General features: G+C 38.5%; 1 protein-coding gene across 2 annotated transcripts in view; it reads right to left on the minus strand.

The window, feature by feature from the left end:
• The window catches only part of UNC80 (unc-80 homolog (C. elegans)), a 230,726-nt gene that overhangs the window by 96,737 nt on the left and 110,210 nt on the right, over positions 1-23,779 (minus strand). For both annotated transcript variants that reach the window (XM_011932342.1, XM_011932341.1), the window contains exons 24-27: positions 19,668-19,803; positions 16,615-16,748; positions 14,504-14,669; positions 6,188-6,288 (exon numbers count right to left, since the gene is read on the minus strand). In XM_011932342.1, coding sequence (XP_011787732.1) covers positions 6,188-6,288; positions 14,504-14,669; positions 16,615-16,748; positions 19,668-19,803 — 537 coding nt within the window. The remainder of the gene's footprint in view (positions 1-6,187; positions 6,289-14,503; positions 14,670-16,614; positions 16,749-19,667; positions 19,804-23,779) is intronic.

Raw genomic sequence — 23,779 nt, forward strand, 5'->3', positions numbered from 1 at the left:
ATCACTGTCTGTGGCAGCTATACCCCTGAAAAATGTACTTTTTTTTTTTTTTTTGAGACAGAGTCTCACTCTGTTGCCCAGGTTGGAGTGCAGTGGCATGATCTCAGCTTAGTGCAATCTCCACCTCCTGGGTTCACGCCATTCTCCTGCCTCAGCCTCTGGAGTAGCTGGAACTACAGGCGCCCGCCACCATGCCCGGCTAACTTTTTTTTTGTATTTTTAGTAGAGACGGGGTTTCACCGTGTTAGCCAGGATGGTCTTATCTCCTGACCTCATGACCCACCTGTCTCAGCCTCCCCAAGTGCTGGGATTACCAGCGTGACCCACCGCACCCCGCCACAAAATGTACTTCTTAAATCATAAGACTTGAAAGTCAAAATTACTCCTTGATCTGTGGGCTGCAGAATAGATGCTGCGTTAGCGGGCATGAAAACAACATTAATCTTCTTGCACACTTCCATCAGAGCTCTTGAGTGACCAACTACATTGTCAATAAGCAGTAATCTTTTGAAAGAAATCTTTTTTTTTTTTTTCCTGAACAGTAGATCTCAACAGTGGACTTCACATGCTCAGGAAATCATGCTGTGAAACAGATGGGCTGTCATCCAGGCTTTATTTTTCCATTTATAGAGCTCAGGAAGAGTAAATTTAGCATAATTCTTAAGGGCTCTAGAATTTTAGAATGGCAAATGAGCACTGACTGAAACTTCAAGCTGCCACATGCATTAACCCCTAACAAGAGAATCAGCCTGTTCTTTTAAGTTTTGAAGCCAGGTATTGACTTCTATCTAGCTATGAAAGTCCCAGATGGCATTTTCTTCCAACAAAAGGCTCTTCTACATTAAATATCGTTTTATAGTATAGCCACCTTCATCAATGATCCTGGTTAGATCTTCTGCATAACTTGCTGCAACTTCTACATCAGTACTTGCTGCTTCACCTTGCACTTTTATGTTATGGAGGTGGCTTCTTTCTTTCAACCTCATGAAGCAACCTCTGTTAACTTCAGACTTTTCTTCTACAGCTTCTTCACCTTTCTCAGCCCTCACAGAACTGAAAAGAGTTAAAACCTTTCTCTCAATTGGGCTTTGGGTTTACGAGAATATTGTGACTGGTTTGATCTTCTGTCCAGACCACTAAAACTTTCTCCATGTCAGCAATTACACTGTTTCACTTTCTTATTGTTCGTGTGTTCACCGGAGTAGCACTTTTGATTTCCTTCAAGAACTTTTCCTTTGAAATCACAACTTTGGCTGTTTGGTACAAGAGGCCTAACTTTGAGCGGATCTTGGCTTTCAACATGCCTTCCTCACTAAGCTTAGTGATTTCTAGCATTTGATTTAAAGTGAGAGACATACAACTCTTCCTTCACTTAAACACTTAGAGGGCATTGTAGGGTTATCAATCGGCCTAATTTCAATGCTGCTGTGTCTCAGGGAATAGGGAGACCCTAGAAGAGGGAGAGACACAAGAAGCAGCTGGTCCATGGAGCAATGAGAACACACATTTATTGATTAAGTTCAACATCAATATGGGTGTAGTTCATGGTGTCCGAAAACAATGACAATAGTATCATCAAGGATCACTGATCACAGATCACCATAAAATTGATAATCATGAAAAAGCCTGAAATATTGTGAGAACTACCAAAATGTGCCACAGAGACACAAAGTGGGCACACGCTCTTAGAAAAACAGCACCAACAGACTTGCTCAATGCAGGGTTGCCACAAACCTATAGTCTGTAAAAAATGCGATATCTACAAAGCACAGTAGAGTGAAGTACAATAAAATGACACATACCTGTATACACACAGACATGATACATAAATATACATATTTGAATGCACAGGACAGTGAGGCAGTCAGGATGAAGGGTATGATGTGGAGAGAAAGGATATTCGCTGAGGTGAGGACACACCACATTTCTCCTTGAGGCATTTGCTACATCTTAGGCAGGCACAAGTGGCCAAGAAGCTAGGCAGAGCCTTAGGCAATCTCATGGGGGCTAGGAGGTAAAAATTAGAATTTAGAATTACCAAAGAAGGGAGAAACTGAATAGTCTAGATCCTGTAGAGAAATGAGGTCCAAGTAAGTCAGACTGACACTGGGTGACAGTTTTCCCTTCTAGGCATTGACTGATTGAGCAGCTAAGAAGAGAAGCAAAGACCAGGTGACAAACAGAGTAGAGACTTTGGCAATTTCATTGTGATGGGGAAACAAAAATTGTAGTTCCTGACTCATCAAGAATGAGAGGCCCTGTGACACACCCCAGACTCTCACTGGGAGTCTTGGACATCTTCATATTAAAAGATGTGCGTAGGGGGTGTGGAAGGACAGGCTAGAAATAGTCCAAGTCCAGCTAGTGTAGTCCCTGATTGGACTGAAGTGATCTGCTTCTTTGTTGTCTGCCAGAGGACAGGGTGAATCCTCTCTGGAAAGAGAAAACATCAACTAGAGCTTCGGTGCTTTTTTTAAATTAGTAAACTTTATGTTTTAGAGCAGTTTTGGCTTCACATCAGAATTGAGCAGAAAGTACAGGGAGTTCCCACATATACACTGTCTGCATACACGACAACCTCTCCTACTATCAACATTTTGCTTCACAGTGGTACATTTATTACAATCGATGAACTTATATTGACACAGCATTACCACCCAAAGTCAACAGTTTACATTAGGATCCATGCTTTGCTTTGTACATTCTATGAATTTTAATAAAAGTATAATGACATGTATCTACCACTGCACCTCTATAATTTTTTTATACACCATGTTTAGTCAATATAATTACAATATAATTTTAGGAGCAGGACCAAGAAGAGTAAAGAAAATAGATTCATATATTGAAGTTATTAGCTATGGACCTGATCAAAATTTCTACACTCCCATGTTTGTTGTGGCACTGTTCACAATAACTAATATTTGGAAGCAACCAAAATGTCCATCAGCAGATGAATGAACAAAGAAAATGTGGTATATATACACAATGGAGTACTACTCAGCCATAAAAAAGAATGAGATCCTGTCATTTGCAACAACATGGATAGAACTAGAGATCATTATGTTAAGTGAATAAGCCAGGCACAGAAAGACAAACATCACATGTTCTCACTTATTTGTGGGATCTAAAAATCAAAACAATCGAACTCATGGACACAGAGAGTAGAAGGATGGTTACCAGAGGCAGGCAAGGGTCACAGAGGGTTGAGGGAGAGGTGGGGAAAGTTAATGAGTACAAAAAATAGAATGAGTAAGACTTACTATTTGATAGCACAATAGGATGACTACAGTCAATAATAACTGTACATTTCAAAATAACTAAAAGAATGTAATTGGATTGTCTATAACAAAAAGGATAAATGCTTGAGGAGATGGATACCCCATTCTTCTTGATGTGATTATTTCACATTACATGCCTGTATCAAAACACCTCATGTAGCCCACAAATATACACACCTACTATGTACCCACAAAAATTAAAAATAAATTTTTTAAAAAAAATCTGTGATCAATTACGAATACATCACAATGGAAATTTTAAAATATTTTAACTGGATGATAATGAACATATATCAAACCTTGTATGATGCAGCTAAAACTGTTTCTAGATAATATTTATATTTGCTTTAAATTCATATGTTAGCAAAGTGGTTGCAAATCAATTATCTGAGTATCTGCGTCAAGAAGTTAAGGAAAAAAAAAACAAATTAAACTCAAAGAAAAGTAGAAGAAAGTAATAAAGATACCAGAAAATACTAGTAAAACAAAAATTCAACATTCTAAAAATGACAAAATGAAAATCTGGTTCTGGTTCTTTCAAAAGACAAAATAGACAAACTCTTAGTAAGACACTACTAAAAAAAGAAGAGAAGACAATCTACCAATATCAAAAACAATAAATATAAATCACTGTAGATCCTAGAGAATTTAAAATAATCTTTTTTTTTTTTTTTTTTTTTTTTTTTGAGACGGAGTCGGAGTCTCGCGCCCAGGCTGGAGTGCAGTGGCTGGATCTCAGCTCACTGCAAGCTCCGCCTCCTGGGTTTACGCCATTCTCCTGCCTCAGCCTCCCGAGTAGCTGGGACTACAGGCGCCCGCCATCTCGCCCAGCTAGCTTTTTGTATTTTTTAGTAGAGACGGGGTTTCACCGTGTTAGCCAGGATGGTCTCGATCTCCTGACCTCATGATCCGCCCATCTCGGCCTCCCAAAGTGCTGGGATTACAGGCTTGAGCCACCGTGCCTGGCCCTTAAAATAATCTTAAGAGAATATTTTAAACAATCTTTTTGCTAATAAATTTGAATATTCATATTAAATGAAAAAAACTCAGCACAAAATATTAGTTTACCTGAATTGCTCCCAGAAGAAATATAAAATCTAAATGGTCTTAGCTGTATTACATAAATTGAATTTGTAATTTAAAACTCTCCCATAAAGAAATTTTTAGGTTTAAAAGGTGTGATCAGTGATTTCTTCCAAATATTTAAAGAAGAAACAGCACTGCTCTTACACAATGCTTCCAGAGGTGTTTATTTATGGAGCACTACACACAAAACTAAAAGGCTAATTTATTGAAAGACATTTAAAGAGGCTCTAAATAAATGGAGAAACAGACATTAGTGGAGTGACCATTTTAAACTTTGGAAGATTCAATATCATAAAGATATGATTCATTTAAATTCATCTATGTATTACACTCAAGGCTGCTTTGGAAGTTTTTTTTTTTTTAATTATTTAAAATAGGGTGATTCTAAATGAATGTGAATCTAGCCAAGAATAGACCATGCCATTGTGAAGGAGAAGAACAACAAAATTGGAGGACCTACATTTATATGAGGAAAAGGAACCAGACACAACAGAGTAGTAGTATATGATGCCAATTACACGTATTTCAAAAACAGACAAAATGAATCTATGGTGTTAGAAGGTAGAACGGTGGTTACTGTCAGGGGAGAGTAGCGTCTGGTAGAAGACCTGTGTAGGATTTCTTAGGTGTTGATAATGTTTTCTCAACCTGGCAGTGGTTACACAGGTGTATTTACTTCATAAAAATGTACTGAGCTGTATACCTAGGTTTTGTATGCTTTTCAGTGGGTAGGTTAGAGTTCAATAAAAAGTTTACTTTAAAACACAGCTGCCTCAGAGAGTCTCAAATCAGTAAATTCTGGGGACTGCTTCCATAGTGAAGGTGAGCCACCACATACCCAAGGACCATTACACACCAGCTAGAGCTCATCTGACTTTCCCAGGAAGTCAGATTAAAGTTAGGGTGAACGGTGACCCCAGTGATGATCCTGGGGATACCCTGCCACTTGTATAACCGAGCTTACATTTCCTTACCATTCTCCTCACTTTTTTTTTTTTTTTTTGAGATGGAGTCTTGCTCTGTCCCCCAGGCTGGAGTGCAGTGGCACGATCTCGGCTCACTGCAAGCTCCGCCTCCCGGGTTCATGCCATTCTCCTGCCTCAGCCTCCCAAGTAGATGGGACTACAGGCGCCTGCCACCACGCCTGGCTAATTTTTTGTATTTTTAGTAGAGACGGGGTTTCACCATGTTAGCCAGGATGGTCTCGATCTCCTGACCTTGTGATCTGGCCACCTCGGCCTCCCAAAGTGCTGGGATTATGAGCCACCGCGCCTGGCCCCTTTCTCCTTAACTTCTTTCTTCATGCTCAGCTCGAGTCTTGAACTCCACCCCATGCCCACAGTTTCCTAGGGATCACCTCCTGCCTGTGCCCTCTGGCTCACCCTTGGACACATGGCATTCACCATCTTAGAGCGTCCTTGCCCCAGTTTAAAATTTGATCTAATACATACCAAGAGCAACACCATGACTTTAATCAGAATTCGCAGTAACCTGTATAAAACTGATGGTGATACCTACGCTGTGTCACTCAGGTCATCTTGACCACCAAACTAGCCTCATGATTTTCCCCGACTTATGGTGACCCACAAGCCAGCCATAACAAAAAAAGCTTGGTCTGAGTTAAGCTTAAGATGAGTACAGTTCAGCAGAATACCAATCCTAGAGAGTGTTGAGATACTCAGCTAAAACATAAGCCCCTGCTTTCTCTTTGAGGCTAGATTGGATTGATGATTTAGTATAATCTCTTGTCCTCCCTCCTCGGATCTTTCCCAGGGTCTAAAGAAATTGATCTCAGGGCTCTTTCTGAGATTCCTACTTACATGAAGCCATGACATGTTTCTGTGGTAATTCTCCTCCGCGCCGGCATTACTCATTCCCTCTGGCTCAATGCTGGGCTCGCTTGCACTCCAAGGACTCCCTTCTTCAAAAAAAAAAAAAAAAAATACCAAGAAAGGTTTCAGTGTTCAGTCTCCCTGGAGAGCATGTTGGTATGGTACAGTTGCCCATGCTTCTGAATCCTAGGGCAGACTACCATGGCCCAGTGGGTTACAGGGCATAGCACTGACTTGGAGGAATATTAACAGGAGCTGTCCCTTTCATCATCAGCTGAACTGGCAATTTCAAAGACATTTATGATCTCTGTTATGGTGGCTTCCATTTTGAGAGATGGGAGCAGAGAAAAAAAACAGAGTCAAGTCCTTGAATTGCTGAGATGAGCCAGTTATTGATTGAGTGTGCCCAAATCCATTCCAGACTGACCAGACCTTGCAGGTGTATTTAAGGAGGGACAGCAACTAACCTGCCTCACAGTGACTGCTGTCTCCATTGTTCTGTGACTGCAGCTAGTGCTATTACTCTAGCCACCAGGCTTTGCTGCCAGAGCTATGTCAAAGATGGGCAGGTACCTATGAAAAACTAAGGGAATTTGGATGCAATTATGTCCAACTGTGGACAGCCCTTGTGTCCAAACTCCTCTCTATGGCAAAGTATAAAGGAGATATCTCTCAAGAATTCCCCACTTGGTACACTACATAACAAAGCTTTCCCCTCAAATCTACAAACTTTTATGGATCTTTTTAATGACAAAACAATGTCTTCAACCTGGCTATTTTGACTCAATTGGTCAGGATAAATAGATCAATTTAAATAATTAATTGCAGTAATTTTGCCCCAAATTAACTGATGATAATGCTCTAGCTTCAGACTTATAACAAAAGAAGTCATACATACTTTTTAAAAAATGTCTCCTTAGGAAATAAGCTGAATCTTAAGTAATGCATAAATCAGCTATTTTCAAAGGCGAGGGTGGGTGGATACAGAAGCATTTTCTATTTTAAACCTTCTTTGATGAAATATACTCAGCTTTTATTTCAGCAGACTTGATCGATAATTTATCCACACTTCTTGCTGACTTTTGAAACTACTTACCTAGTAAGGAGAGCTTTCTATTTTGCCTTGCATACACAGACTGAATGGCAAAGTGAATGTGCTTCAACTTTTACCTAATATTTAATGTTAGGCAGCTGGTGAATTCTATTTTCATGCCTACTGTACCTTTTGCTTGTCTATTAAGATACTAATTAGGGCCCATATTTTGGGCTGCTGTATTTTGGTATTTGGAATTTCTTTAGAGCCTACAGTGACAATCTATAACTCTCAGGCTTTGACTATATATTAAGTTCATTCTCAGGTGTTTGACACATTTTATGGTCATTTTCTAATTTATCTTTACAGCATCCTTGCACTGTAGGCAAGAATTATTCTCACTGTGTAGTCAGAGAAAACAAATCCCTGAGAAGCTAAATGACTTGTTGAAGATCACTCATTGTCAGGTCTAGACTATCTTAACTCTCTGATATTTTGGTTGTTTAAATTGTTAAATAGAGACTTTAAAATATAGAGAATCTTTAGGTAGTCCTCCCCAAGGGAATTACTATATTTGACATTGAAGGTTCTGATCAAAAGAATGAATACACAAGTATCTGAATTTCAAAGACTGTCCTTGTCATTAAAGTGTTTTCTTTCTCTAACGTATACTCCACATCCTTGCTGCTCAAAGTGTGGTCCTTGAATCAGCAGCATCGGCTCCACGAGAAAGCCTGTTAAACATGTAGAATCTCAGATCCCCACCCCAGATCTGCTGAATCAGAATCTGCATTTTAACAAGCCTCTCCAGTGACTTGTATGGACATCAAGGCTTCAGCTGCCTTGCTCTAGCAAGGGTAGTATAGTTTGCAGGCTGAAAAGCTTGTCTACCCTATGGGTCTGCCCTCCATCTATTTATGTGTAAGAAAATGGACTTCAGCTTGTTTCAGGACTTGGGCCCTGTCTTCCTACCCCCCACGTCCCTGCACACCCCACTCCTCTATGTTACCTAGGTCAGTGACAGTGTCCCTGCTCTGGGACAGCTGCAGCTCCTCAGCCTCAGACTCTGAGTCCTGCCGTGATAACTTGCTGCTCTTTAAGCTGCCGACCCGGCGAATGCTGGACAAGGAACCCCCCTTCTTCACCTGGAAACTGCGGGTTCCTTTAATCTGGAGCAGACGAGAACCTCCTATCCTGATCTTCCTGCTGGGAACTGTATTAAAAGAATAAAATAGGGCTTTTTCCCCCTTAGTGTTCCCCAGCCAGTGTTATATCCATCTCTCCCCAACTTGTCCCTGATCAGCCGCCTCTGCTGGCCTGGATGAGCACTCTGAACAAGGAGCTTCTCCCAAGCCCCCCGTCCTGCAGGACCCACCAGGAAGGGCTGGTGCAGCTTCTTTCTTGGACACAAAGCTCATCGGAACTGGGAACGACCTGCTCTCTTTCTGGCCCAGGTTTCACAAGCATGAGTGTGCCTTTGGGGCAGCACCAACTAGGAATATTAGTACACTTGTATCACAGGATTCCTTGATTCAAGAGAACCGCAAACCATTTGTTTTTGCTTTCCTTTCAGAATGGGACTTACAGACTTCCGTAAGCTGTCACGTAAACCCCTTCATTTTGGAATACCTCATTCAGAAATAAGAACCAAAGGTGCTTCTCTCTGCAACAGTCAGCAGTGGCTTCCACTCTGCTCCTCAGAAAAGGCACTAAACAATCTGTTTTCACTGGGGTGCTTCGGGTGAGCATGAGTGTGAAATGGCTCTATTTTCAATGTACCTAATGATTTCCTACTATCCTCCTCTCAGTCAAAAGGCTGGGTGAAATGTGATTCCAAATGGTGCAAACCCCTGAGCCAATCTTATAACAGTCTATGCATACCAAGAAGAATATGCATTATTCATCTTTAGTCTTCTGGAAGAAATAGTAATTACTGAGGAAAATAAAAGAGTAAAAGAAATGCATTTAAACTTGGAGCCTATCTTTATTTAAATCAACAGTATCCTTATTTCCCATAGTCATATACATACCTTCCTTTTCTTTTGAAGATTTGGTGTTGTCAAACATTGATTTTATAAGGGTGAGATAAAGTAAGTTTTAGGGCTTAAAGTCCATTATCAGGAAGGAGCCAGTTTTATAAGCTTAGCTTCTTAAGACATGAACAAGATTTCTTACTAATCGTTTAAGGCACAGTTACTAACATTTTAAAAGTACCAATCAGAAAGTTTGCATGTTAGTTTCAGGTTTCTCATTCATGAGAGAGTTAATATGTGACTGTGACAGAACTCGTGTAACTAAAACGTTAGCTAAATGTATACTTTTAACGCCATTTAAAGGAGGTCAGAAGACTTTCTCCTGAACAATGTGAAAGTTCTGATTTACTGTTGTGATAGAGAAAGAATAAAATTATCACCATGCAGCTGGTAAAGGCCCCATGGAGCTCCCTGAACACATCTGAGTAGAATTTCACATCTGGATGGAATTTCTTGCAGCACAGTTAGACAAATCCCACAAAGATTATGAACCATAATGCTGCATTTTCATTATGGCACAAAGCACACACTATATTTTTCAATATTATTTTTATGTTTAGTTGAGACTTTATCACCTATCTGAAACATGTTTGAAACAGAATATAATTAAAATTTTTTAATGACTACAAGTGCAATTTCATGTCTAAGTAGATTCAGAAGTACAGAAAATATTAAACAGATAATTCTTAGATTTTTACGGAGGTACAAATATTCTTTGCCCAATTTTATGACACTTTTTGGCCTACACATGCAGCAAAATAAACCCAAATTAATGTAATCAGAAAGAAATTTAATTTTGAGAGCTTGTTCCACCAAAAAGGATAGTTGGAGATATCCTATAGCACTGAAAAATTACAGTTCAGAATTGTGGCATTGGTTATTTACAAGGGGCACAGCAGTTAGAATTTATATTTGGTATTGTACATGAAAAACATCAGTTGAGATTGTGCAGCATTGAATTGTAGCCTTTATCTCCATGACAACAAGAACTAGTACAAAAGTGAAACAAATCCATCTAAATTGGATAAAACATCTTTGGCCTTTTCTTTCACCTCACATTGTATCAATTAGCAAGTCCTGTTGGCTGTGTATTTCAAAATATCATAGGATTTCTAACCACATCTACCAGATCCTGTTTGCCCTTTGCATTACATTTCCGACCCATCTCCTACTATTCTAAATAATTATTTCACTTGAATTTTTCCTGGTAGAATCTGAATTGTCCTCAGGGTGTTTATTTCAAGAACTGGCATTTTCAGGTTTTATAAAACCAAATGGTATAAAATTTTAAAAACTGTAATTAGCAGTGTCTCTATTGTCTTCATTTGCACATAGGCTTCAGTAGCTGACAGCTTGTCAAATGGATTAAGGAATATTTAGGAATCTTTGGGAAGATTTTTGTCAACTGATTAAGGACATTTTATGGAGATACATATATAATAGCTCCAGTTTTCCATTCTTTATTAAACAACTTGCATATATTAACATAACCATTCTGTGAGTAGAAAAAATATTGAGCATTTGAGTGTTGAAATATTAAAGCCAATTTACATAAATAATAATCATCAAATTAAAGTGTTCTTAAAATTAATCAGATATTTTATTTTATAAAATGGTGTAAAATTTACTCTGCTGAAGTTTAATCGTGTAATATCAGTAATTATCTACTATCTTAAATACAATTAGCATAATAACTTTGAATGACAAAAGACTGCCTTCTAAATTAAAATCTCTTTGGGATATGTTTAAAAGAGAGAAGCTTCTCATCACATGCAGTATAATTGTCTGAAGTAAGTAATATTTGAAAAAATATTGATTTGATACTTTTTCTTTTTTTTTTTTTTTTTGAGACGGAGTCTCGCTCTGTCGCCCAGGCTGGAGTGCAGTGGCGCGATCTCGGCTCACTGCAAGCCCCGCCTCCCGGGTTTTACGCCGTTCTCCTGCCTCAGCCTCCCGAGTAGCTGGGAGTACAGGCGCCCGCCATCTCGCCCGGCTAGTTTTTTGTATTTTTTTTTTTTAGTAGAGACGGGGTTTCACCGTGTAGACCAGGATGGTCTCGATCTCCTGACCTCGTGATCCACCCGTCTCGGCCTCCCAAAGTGCTGGGATTACAGGCTTGAGCCACCGCGCCCGGCCGATACTTTTTCATCCTCAAAAATTGCTCAAGATTTAACTTATCCGTCCTGCAACATGGCCTCTTTGGGCCATAAATTCAATAGAATATGATATATAATTATCTGTATTTTAAGAATGTCGTGACATTTTGATCTTGAACTATTCAAACTTTTCCCAATGTATATCTATTCCCTTTTAAATATTTTGTGTTTTCTCTATACAGGGCTATTCCTTCTAAGAATCATTCATTCGTTGTTACTCAAAATTTATTGACTCATTGTCTGTAGGATGCTAGAAAACACTTCAATGCATAAAATAATCTTTGACTCTTCTAGCAAATGTGCAGATGTTCTTTTAACTGAAATTCACTGGAAAAACATGGAAGGGCAATGGAATTTTAAAAATGGCAAAATCAAATAGTGAAGTTGGCAGTTTAAAGGAGGCCCTAGAGGGCAACTTAAAACTTTGCAATCTTTAGTTCATAGTTAGGATTTTCTATGTGGGTTCTAATCTAGATGCTCATGATGTATATTTAAAAACCCAACAATAGCTATTTATTGTGTACCTATAATTCACCAGGTATTAAGTTTACGCTTCACTTGCATCGTCTTACTAAAAGTTTTCAACATCACAATGCAGTAGGTGTTAACCCAGTTTTACAGAAAAGAGAACTGTGTCTTAGAAGGTAAATAACTTGGAGAAGGCCACATAGTGAGTTACTATATTTCACCCATTTTAAGTTGTTCACATTTTAACATATCTGGAAATCAGTATTTGACATGCAAGAGATGACATCTTATGATCACTTGCGCCAGGTAGTAGTTGTGACACCTTTGTTATTGCTTGTCTGTGTGAAAAATGTAAAACACCAGCATAAAGATAAACAGAAAGAGTGACAGGATCTTTTAACCCGAAGGAACAAAGTGATAGTGAGGGGTAGGCGGGTGTGTGAGGTGGTAAGTCAGATGTGTTTAGCAACGTTCCTGAGGAGGGACTAAAGGTGGGCTAACTTCATATGGGTGCAAGTTGGCTTAAGTAATTAGCACAAAAAGCTTTACTTCTTTTGTGAAGCCGTCTAAGAAACGATGCATCACTAACATTGTGATGGCACAGAGGACATTATCATATATAGAAACAGACATTAGATAACTGTGAGTTGCAAAGTAATTAAGAGATTTAAACTCTGAGTTGACGATGGTTTACAAAAACTTTAACCAGTTTATTTTATTTATATAGATAGATAGATAGATAGATAGATAGATAGATAGATAGATAGATAGATAGATAGATAGATGATAGATAGGATTGCACAAGAATGATATATAGTAATAATAATAAACAACATCTAATTAGGTCTGAAAGTCCTTTTTCATTAAGAATAAAAGACAAGCAGCTGGGTGTGGTGGCTCATACCTGTAATTCCAACACTTTGGGAGGCCGAGGCGGGTGGATCACCTGAGGTCAGGAGTTTGAGACCAGCCTGGCCAACATGGTGAAACCTTGTCTCTACTAACAACATAAAAATTAAGAAAATGTGGCACATATACACCATGGAACACTATGCAGCCATAAAAAAGGATGAGATCATGTTCTTTGCAGGGCCATGGACAAAGCTGGAAACCATCATTCTCAGCAAACTAACACAGGAACAGAAAACCAAACACTGCAAGTTCTCACTCATAAGTGGGAGTTGAGCAATGAGAAACATGAACATAGGGAGGGGAACATCACTCATCAGGCCCTGCCACAGGGTGGGAGGCTAGGGGAGGGATAGCATTAGGAGAAACATCTAATGTGGATGACAGGTTGATGGGTGCAGCAAACCACCATGGCACGTGTATACCTATGAAACAAACCTGCACGTTCTGCACGTGTATCCCAGAACTTAAAGTATTAAAAAAAGACTTATGGACAGAGGGACAAAAACATGCAAGACCAAATTAGGCCAAGGTGTGTATGTGCATGCAAGTGGGTGAATTTAAGTTAATTATAATGGAAATGATATGTACAGATGGAAAATACTGAACTATTTTTAAAATACCACTGTCTAGAAAGCATTCTTAGCCAGGCCAAAAGAAATTCTGTAAATGCTGTAACACTTTTTTCTTAAATAACATGGTTCCATAAAAACTTTTCTAGGTCATTCTTATCTACTGAAAAAATTACAAGCAACCTGTAGGCTGACTATATTACTAGAAGACTTATAAGGTAGTCTCCCATTTAAAAAATCAAATATAAAACCTTCACATCTGGTTAATATCTGGTCTATTGCATGGTTATGGAACTTGTTCTAATGTGCATTTAGTTATGGAACTTGTTCTAATGTGCATTTAGCAATGCAGAAAGACTGTAGCTGTTCTTTCTCTCTTCATAGTTTCATAAAAATGATTAAATAAGCCTAGTGCTTTATTAATTGATGAGATTAGCCCTACAAATGTTTAGCAGAGGTGTAGTTTTTAAAACGAGATTCTGTTTACCAAATTAGTTTTACATTAAGTAATGGTCCCCAAGAATTTGGTACAAATGGATGCCATTGATGTTAAGATAATTGAGAAATATAATATTATTTTTTCTCTTTTTATTATGTTTTACATTTTAACAAAAGCATATTAGGAAAATTAAAAAAAAATACAAAAATTAGCCGGACGTGGTGGTGGGCACCTGTAATCCCAGCTACTCGGGAGGCTGAGTAGGAGAATCACTTGAACCTAGGAGGCAGAAGTTGCAGTGAGCCGAGATTGTGCCACTGCACTCCAGCCTGGGGGACAGAGTGAGACTCTGTCTCAAAAACAAACAAAAAAACAATAAAAGACAAGCTAAGTGATAAGAGAGTATTATGTAAAAGTTCAATTGGGAGTATTTTTCTTTTCTTATTGGTAAATAAAATAAGGGTTCATCTTACAGCTTTAATGGAATAAGGAGAGTTTCTGAGCTGGAATTGGAAGCCAGGCTTCTCTGACTGCCGAGACCAACTTTTAACAAGCATGATTTTCCATCATAAAGCCTACACAGTCAGTACTGTAGGGAGTTAACAATTTGGGGACATAATTTTGTAGTTTAGACCCCAGTGCAAATATCCTATGAGAAACCCTGAAACATGAAGGAGTCTTTGTGTTTCCATACCTTTCTTCTCCTCGACTCCTGCATCTGATTTGAGAGTGTGGCTGCTGCTGTGGAGAGAATCTTTTGAGTCTTCGTTTTCGTCCAGGACCCCAGCAAAACTGATCTTCCTCTCATATCTGTGCCGATCCAACTCGGGATCCAAACGAAGTCTGCAGCTCTCCAAGTCCTAAAATGCCAGTGAGGAGCACATGAGTGCTGGCATCTCCCCAGCACTGCTTTGCTCTTGCGGCAAGCCTCCCTCCATTTTGAATTATACGCAACTGCGCTTAAACAGCCAGATTCCTTTATCTGATGCTAATTTTAGATTGTGACCATGCAAAGCTATTCTTGACTTTAAAAATAAATAAAATATTTCCTAATTCATAGTATTTTTCCCCTTTTCCTCACATGCTTTACCTTCCAAAAGCATAGGCCTTGATCCAAATCCACAACTATCTTCCTTACCTTCTAACTCTTTGTCCATAGTTTTGGCTGCATCTTTGGCCTTTATCTTTTATTTAAAAATCATGCATCAAGCATGGATGTGTTAGGTACTGAAGGATAAATAAGTAATTTTTTTAAATCTCTAAAGGAGCTCAGAATCCCAAGATAGAAACTAAGAAGGCAAACAAGTGATACATTTTAAGACTGAGAGTAGGAGCTTAGAAATCAGGCTCGGAACTGTGCTCGACAGAATAATAGCTCCCCAAAGATGCCCTAATCCCTGGCACCTTGTGAATACGTTGCCTCACATGGCAACAAGGATTTTGTAGATGTGATTAAGGCTGAGAACCTTAAGATTGGGAGGTTATTCTGGGCTAGCTAAATGGGCCCAATCACAAATCCTTAAAAGTGGAGAGCCTTTCCAGGCTGCAGTCAGCGGAAGCTGTGGCTATAAAAGGAAGATGAGAGAGATACCATGTTTCTAGCTATAAAGATGGGGGGCCGGGCGCGGTGGCTCACGCCTGTAATCCCAGCACTTTGGGAGTCCGAGGCAGGCGAATCACGAGGTCAGGAGATAGAGACTATCCTGGCTCCAACGGTGAAACTCTGTCTCTACTGAAAGTACAAAAACTTAGCTGGGTGCAGTGGCACACGCCTGTAGTCCCAGCTACTCGGGAGGCTGAGGCAGGAGAATGGCACGAACCCGGGAGGCGGAGCTTACAGTGAGCCGAGATCGCGCCACTACTCTCACGCCTGGGCGACAGAGCAAGACTCCGTCTCAAAAAAAAAAAAAGGAGGAAAGGAGGTAGATTGTGGATTGTAAAATTTGCTTAAATGGTAACACATAGATTGTTTACGTAATGATTGCTCTGGGAGAGTGCCATAAGTCTTATGTGAACCGAGAAAGGAAAAAAATGAGTTAGTCCAGTTCCTCAACTGCAGCTGGATGATGCCTGTGATGACAGAACCACTGGAAACGTGGTGCCCCTTAGGGAACTAGGAGTGAAGGAAAATTGGCTCCAAGGTGTGCCCCGTGCCACACACTCTGTGAACGCGCCTGGTTCTTGGGTAGTATTTATACTTATATCATTGGTTAAACAAATCAGGCCCTCATGGTACACCACACATGAGTGTATATGCATGCACACACATGCATGCACACACACACTCATGGTCTTATTTCTGTCTATCCATAATCTACAGGAAATGCTACAGAAATAACAATGTACGTTTGGGGATGTTTAGACACTAAATACTGGAGTACTTTCAACCATAATTTAAATGAGAACACTCATTAAGAAGCAAATTTCTATAGAGATTTATGAGCAGTTGGTATAAAAAATTTGTTGGTGAGTTCTGGAAAATATTAGCCATAAAACTCCTCGTATTTTCAGAGTAAAGGAAGCTAAAAGCTCCTAGATATTCCCAGCATAATTGATAATGATCAATGAAACACTGTATCCAGTAGGACAACCTTCACTGATTTCTAGATCAACTTTGGAGTTATTATTATTTGTAATGAAGAAAAGAGTATTTCTTTTTATGTTTCAAAATCCCCTGGTTGAATTTTCAAAATTATGTGATACACTAGCCATGGAACATTTAAGAAAACTGTGAATCTTGGAAACCCAGACACATGCCTGGCCTCTCCAAGTAACCTGATTATTAACATGCATGCTTTAACTTACCACCAGAGGCTCAGTGCGAGGTCTGGGCAGGCAAGAAAAGGTCTCTCGCAGGAAGGTGGTAATCTCCAGAAGAAGTTGACATGCTGCCATCTTCAAGGCAAAGGGGCAACCACATTTAGAGGGGTTCACAGTACCTGTGAAATGAAAGTGTTCTTTCATAAGGAGACAAATCAACAAAAAAATACAGAAATGCATAGTTTGATGGACATAGCTACACATGTGTAAAATCAAATTGCATATGAGAATGTTACCTATGTATATCCAACATCCAATTACATATGAAGACTTCATCTATATCTATGTAAGTTCAATTTACCTATTCCCTTTAGCATGATTTATGCACTACCATAAGCATCTCTCTTCTTCCATTTTGCAAATTCTACAGAGTGCTTCAGTATTAAAATATTGAACAAGCAGAACTAAATTATTTTCCTTAAAGCATCATAGAGTAACAAAATGCAGCTCCAACTAAACTAGAATAGCTTTTAATGAAAACAGAAATGGGAAGTAATCTTGCAAGATTTCTACGCTGCTATTCAATCAGATTTAGACTATGTATATGGCAGTGAACTAGATTTGGAGCTACAAAAATTCTGCCAGCTCATTTTATGAGGGATGTCTGTCTTGCTGTTCTGAGGGCAGTGAAGTTGTTTCAGCTGTAGTTCAAATGTGTTTCTGCAACACAGACAAGACAAACTTACTGGATCACACATATCATACAGTTTGTGCAAGCTAGCCTGTCAAATTGAGGCACAGCTATACTAGAAATGTACAAATATTCTCTTTTGCTTTGAAGAATATTGACCTTCGAATTAGTAAAGCATTGTATCCACTAGAAGCCAACTAATAGTTTTTGCTCTAAAGATAGATAATGGCCACGGTAACACCATAGTGATTTTTTAAATTCTCAGAGTTAGTTCTCAGATATGTGTCATCACAACCAATGACACAGGATGATGCAGAAATATATTGATTATTTAAGTGTTCAGAAAAAATCAAAGCCATGTAGAATTCTTTCTCTTATAAAAGAAAGGAAATGGTTGTCTATTTTAAATGAATCAAGTCATCAAGCAGTCACAATATCATTACATATGAACAGTCCTAAAAATATCTCTAAAATGTTTCCTGGATGTTAAGCTTTCTTAATTGAATAGAATACAAACTTCATGATTTCATTTGAAAATAGGTGGAAATTATGGTCTTTCTGTAGATATTTAAGCTATTGTTTTCTCAGGAAAACCATTTTCTCTCCCGAGTTAATTTGTTGCTGGGGACTTTGCCTCTCATCAAGAATGGAAAAGACAAGCTTCTGTAGAATTTCCAGCCTGAAAGTTGCTTGCACCACAATTAGCCTTTAAATGCAAGATGAGCTGTGTATTGACGTGAAAGTGGAAGTAAAAATCAGACATATCAATCTTATATATGCCTTATAGGGGCTATTTGACTAAATATTGTCTGGATATGCAACACTTTTTTAAAAATAATTGAACAGCAGACATTCAGTATAGACTTTTGGGTCTGTCTTTTCACTCCTAAGGTTATCATCCAGGCTTTTCTTACCAGTCCTGTAGACAATGAGCTTAGTCTTAGTCTAGGCTCTTTCATGGCTATCATATTAAATATCCTGTTTTAATAAACAAGGATTGAGTTCTATCTAGTCTCAACAAAAAGCTAATATTCTAGGCATAACATACTGGTAAACGACACTTATGCAGTCTAATGGGGATTCAAGTTGTTTTTGGCCTATAAGGATGCATGCGTTCAATGTTGCTTCAGCTTCTCTCTGTTCTGAAGGGCCCCCTGGAAGTTCCAGGGTGGTTTAGAATGCCCTCTGGCTAGATGGGTCTTATGGTGGGCCTTCCCTAGGTTCTGTGATTGCTGGATAAACCTCATTCTAAGATAGTTTAGGCTATTGTAGATATTTTTGGGGCCAACCTTCATTATTAGGCTGAAAGACTGACATAATAATTTGGTGTTTTGTCAATGGCTACGTCAAGAAGATTTGCCCTGATTTGATAAGGTCTTAGAAGGGGCAACATGATTAAAAAATGCAAAAAAAAAAAAACTTTGGAAGGAACGTGGAAGGGAAGATCATAAGAGTTTTCTTTGATTATTATTCAGTCCTGCCTAATGTTACACTCCATCCATTCTTCTACATTTCATGACTGCAACGATGCAGTAGGTCTGAATTACCTAATGAAGGACAACTCTTAACATGTAGTCAGGGAACTTGAATTTCAAACCACAGGGGAAGGTCAGAAGGAAGAGATCTCAATACGTTCACCATATAAAGATACGAATTCCATAACTATAACTGGAATTTTGTATTCCATAAAAGGCAGTGGTACATATATACAAAAGCTTGTATGGTATAGAACACATGTATGCACAAAATGATGTTGAAGAAGAATATAATAGGAATCTTTTTGTCTCTACTTTTCTATGATGAGATTCAATTCCAAATTTAATAAATAGGTACAGTACAGCAGACATTCATAGTTCTAGCAACCTCTGAATATTTTAATATTTCAGTGTCATGTTAAATACTATAATATACTTGTTTAAAATTTTCAGTATTTTACTGATTTGGAAAATATTTCATATTCAATTTTATTTTGTCTGATTTTGTTTCCTGGAGCAACAACAACAACAACAACAAAAACACACAAAAAACACAAAAGAAACACAAAACCTGAAAAAATCTCTTCTAGGACAGTAAATTTTCCTCAACTGTAGTCTCTCAGAGATGTTTTCTCAGAGAAGTCTAATACCAATATTTGTATAATAGCAAGAGTCAAAGACGAAAAAGTAATAAATGTTCCATCTTGCCTGCACCTCCTTGCCCCTGTCTGTCTGCTCTTTCTGGTTCTTGCCTTGTCTCTGTGTGGCTTTATGCACATGCTTTACACCATGCACAGGGAAAAGGGGATAAGGCGCAGTGGGAAGACATGGGGAGGTGGTAAGAATATGAAGGAGAAAAGAGAAGTATTAAGTGCTCCTAAAGCAGAGGTTCTTACAAGCAGGGGTTCTTGTAGTAAAGGGAGTCTCCTTACTGTCATCTAAAAAGTCTTCCTCCTCATCCTCCTTTCTAAGTCTCCTCTTGGTCTCCTCATCGTAAATGAGACCCAGAAGGTTGGCTGGGCTCTCACTTTCCCCATGGCACAACTCATTCAATCGGACGCCAATTGCCTACAATGGGAAGGAAAACAATGAAACAGCACAAACTAAGTCAAACTCTAAAATAGGCTCTCACATTACACCAGACATAAGTAACCAATTAATAAGAACTATTTCCAGCATAAGCCTCTTCTGTATGCTACAGCGTTGTTTCCACCATATTTGCCAGTATGGAAACCAGAAATGGAAGAAATGACTATCCCCAAGGTCATTCAGTTTAAAGATTTGTAAAAACTAGGATGACACCTTTGTATATTTGTACAAAAGTTTTTCTGAAAATATTTCCATTTACTCAAAGGTTATTTATTTTACAAATATGATAAAAGGGAGTACACAGTTGCTTTTAATGGAGGATTTTGTTGCAGTAAAACATCAGAAGGCACAGTTCCTCAGAGTGCTTCTGATTATGCTATTTTTAATGAGAATGTCACTGTCACGCTAATGAGTTTAGAAGCTGACCAGAATTCTGTTGCTGATTTTTTTTCTATATGTCATTATATATGCACTTATTGGCTTCTTTTATAGACTTTGTTCCTCTTTCCATAATACTGTATGAATTAGTAAGAAATGCTAAGTTTTCTTTTGGTGACTGCCCAACAACATTAGAAATATGACTTTTAATAACTCAGCACATGGACAATATTGGTTTTTACATGGTATTCTTAGAACTAACATCCTTGCTATCTGTTATTGAATCATCAGGCACTACTGTCTGGTTTATCAAAGGAATTTTCCACAAGAAGAGACAAAAAACACTATCTCTATCTAATTTATTTTATTTCCAATTATATAGTACACACAACAATGGAAGAGATGCAGGCTCAGGAGTGAGAGAGAAAAAGTTAAACAGATCACTGAACTTGGGGTTTGACAGTCTGGACACTCTCTGTTTAAGTAAGAGCAAAATTCCAGCTAACTTTCTTCTTTCTTTCTGTATCATACTTTGCAAATATTTAGAAAAGTTACTAAATTCTCAGCAAGTAAGAAAATACACTTACTACTGAAAACCAATGTGCTCAAGCTCTCTAAGTGAAGATTATCCTCATAACTCTTTAAATGAAAAGACATTTTTGAATGTTGTGGATATCTGGAAACAAAAAGGTCTCCCTAAACTCTGGAATTAAGTGAGGAGCTAAAAACCAGGAAGCAAAAACCATACCAAGGAGAAAGCAGTATAGAAAGCAGTATGTGGGATTCTAAAATTTTAGCTGCTAACTGGGTAAGTTTTAAGCAAACAAAACAAATTGTAAAAACAAAACCACCACCACAACAAAAAGCCTTATCCTATTTTGGAGATCCTCTGTTAAGGAGAAGACATGCAGTTATGAGTCTGGAATGGAGCCAACAAACTAAATAGTGAGACTCAAAGAGGAAAAATGTCTACATTGACCATTCCAGGATGTTGTAACTAAGCAACTTAAATTAAATCCACAGTTTATAAAGCTTAAAGGGCTGCTCAAAAAATGAACTTTTCTGGTATAATATTATACGTCTAAATAACAATTTATATCTCTATTTCTCATCCAAAGCTAGAAAAATGCCTCAGGGCTATGTTTTTTCATCTCTTCCTTCATTCATCAGATATTTATTAAGTGAGGTAATTTGTTAGGTATTAAATAGAACATAAAGTTGAGTAAGTTGTTATAGTACACTAGTACCTTTGTTTAATGTGTCCTGGTAAATTATAAGCCCACATAAGAAAGATTACTATTTGGCAAATAGGAAAGTTAGAAGGGCTGGGAGGTTTGCCCAAGGTCGCTCAGGAGGATTCAAATATAGGATGTCTGACTATCTATGCCTGTGTTCTTTCTTTCTTTCTCTCAGTGAACTTATAGTCTATTGAGGGATGTAATAACATAACAAAACAACTAATTAAGTGGCTAAAGAGACTGGAAACACTTTATTAGCTCATAAGATAGATTAAATTCATTTCAGAGAGGGAGAGGGTCGGGGAGCTGTGGGACTGGAAAGCTACATTTTGGGTACAACGTGCACTACTCGGGTGATGGATGCATTAAAATCTCAGAATTCACTGCTGTAAAATTAATCCATCTATGTGGTCAAAAACTGCTTGTATCCCAAAAGTCATTGAAATAAAAAAAAAAAGAAATAAAGATAAAATTTAGTTCAGAGAACCACAGAAAATCTCACAGAAAGTCTCAAAGTTTGTAGACTTTGACAAATTGGTGTTTTGACTGATGGAGAATGGGGAGAGTAGACATTCGAGGAGACGGTCCTGAAAGATTTATGTTCATGGAAATGTACCATGTGCTCAGAGACTGCCAGAGGGGCCACTTAATTGAAGTTCAATTTTGTGAGAGGAAATAATGTACAGAAAGGCTGAAAAGGTAGATTTGGATCAGATCCTACAGTTCTTGAAGTTGAACTTCATTTTACATTCTTGAGAAAGATGAAAGGTAGTTTCTGAGTGGGAGAAGTAACCTGATCTCTCATTCCAGGGACATTGTACTAGCTACCCAGGAATGCTGAGACAAGTATGGACTCTGCTTTCAAAAATTCATGTCAGAACCTATTATTATTGAACATATATTAGGAGGAAAGTATTTAAATACATATTCTTTGGGTACATTGACTCATTTGAGTTATGAACCCATAATCTTGGAATGGTTTGAGTGAAGGTCATGGAGAGGGCAGTGATGCCAGGCTAAGCAGTTTGGGTTTTATCCCGAGGGAAAAGGAGGGCCACTGAAAGCATTTTAAGTGAACCAGAAACACACACTAATTTGCATTGCAGCCTAATCACTCTGGGAGCAGTTTGGAGAATGAATTAGAGGGGGCAAATCTGGAGGCTGGGAGATCAGAATGAATGTCATATCTTGGGTGGGCTGGGCTATAGGAAGAACTTTTCACTGACGGTGTGTAGGATGCATTAAATGAGAGGAGACTGTGAGGAGAAGACCAAATAGGAAAAAAGTTTAATCATCCAGATGAGAAGTCATGGAATCTGACCTAAGGGGTTTCAGTGACACGAAAGAGGTGGGATCAATAGGGGGGGAGAAGGGGATATGCTCAAAGGTTGGCATCTCAGATGACGGTGGTGTCAATAAGAATAGAAAGCTCAGAAGGGTTGTAGGTGGCAATGTGTTTACTTGAGGAGAAGGGTTTTATTTTGGAAGACTGAGTTCTAGGATATTAACTGAATGTTTCCAAAGTGCAGCTGGCAACGTGGGCCTGGGATCTGAAAATTGCTATGGTTAGGGAAGTCTGTACTTACGGGTTATAGTTGGAAATATAAAAATAAATGTAACCCTAAAGTAAGTTATATAGGAAGAAATTAAAAGAAATCCTGGAGAATATCTGTTTATGAGGAGGGAGGAGACAGAGGACTAGGAAAGGACACAGAGAATTAGGCACAGAGATGCAAGGAAACTCTGGAGCATAATGGTTTCAAAAAGACAAAGGTATGTGCAGTTGGCAGTGTCAAATGCTGCAAGAAAGTCAGAAGACACTTCTCCTGAAAACACCTGTTTGTGAAATCTCTTGGTCACAGTCTCCCGATAAACCTGAGACTCTCAAATGCGCAGCACTTCATGGTTTTCTCCTCCTGTAGGAAGCCGATGGGATTATCAATTGTGACTGCTGTTTCAGAGAAGCCTCTCAATAAGACCTTCCTTGAATGAGATAGGTAATAAATGGGGGGCTGAAACATCTCTCCACATTAAAGAGATTATTGGTGCCTCCATGTATCTCATGATATGCATTTCACTGACACTGCTTGACTTGTATAAACTCTTGTGCTGTTAAAACTAAATTAAATGCAGGATAAGTACAATGGAATCACATAATAACTTAGCTCAATTGTTTACAAAAATAGATATCACATAGGAGAAACTGTGTCTTCTCATATATATAATGTGCAATAGAAGCCTGAAAAGGGTTGTTTGTTTTTTTCTTGTAAATTTGTTGGAGTTCTTTGTAGATTCTGGATATTAGCCCTTTGTCAGATGAGTAGATTGCAAAAATTTTC

The sequence above is a fragment of the Colobus angolensis genome, unplaced genomic scaffold (assembly GCF_000951035.1).
Source record: "Colobus angolensis palliatus isolate OR3802 unplaced genomic scaffold, Cang.pa_1.0 Scaffold95, whole genome shotgun sequence".
Taxonomy (NCBI): Eukaryota; Metazoa; Chordata; class Mammalia; order Primates; family Cercopithecidae; genus Colobus; species Colobus angolensis.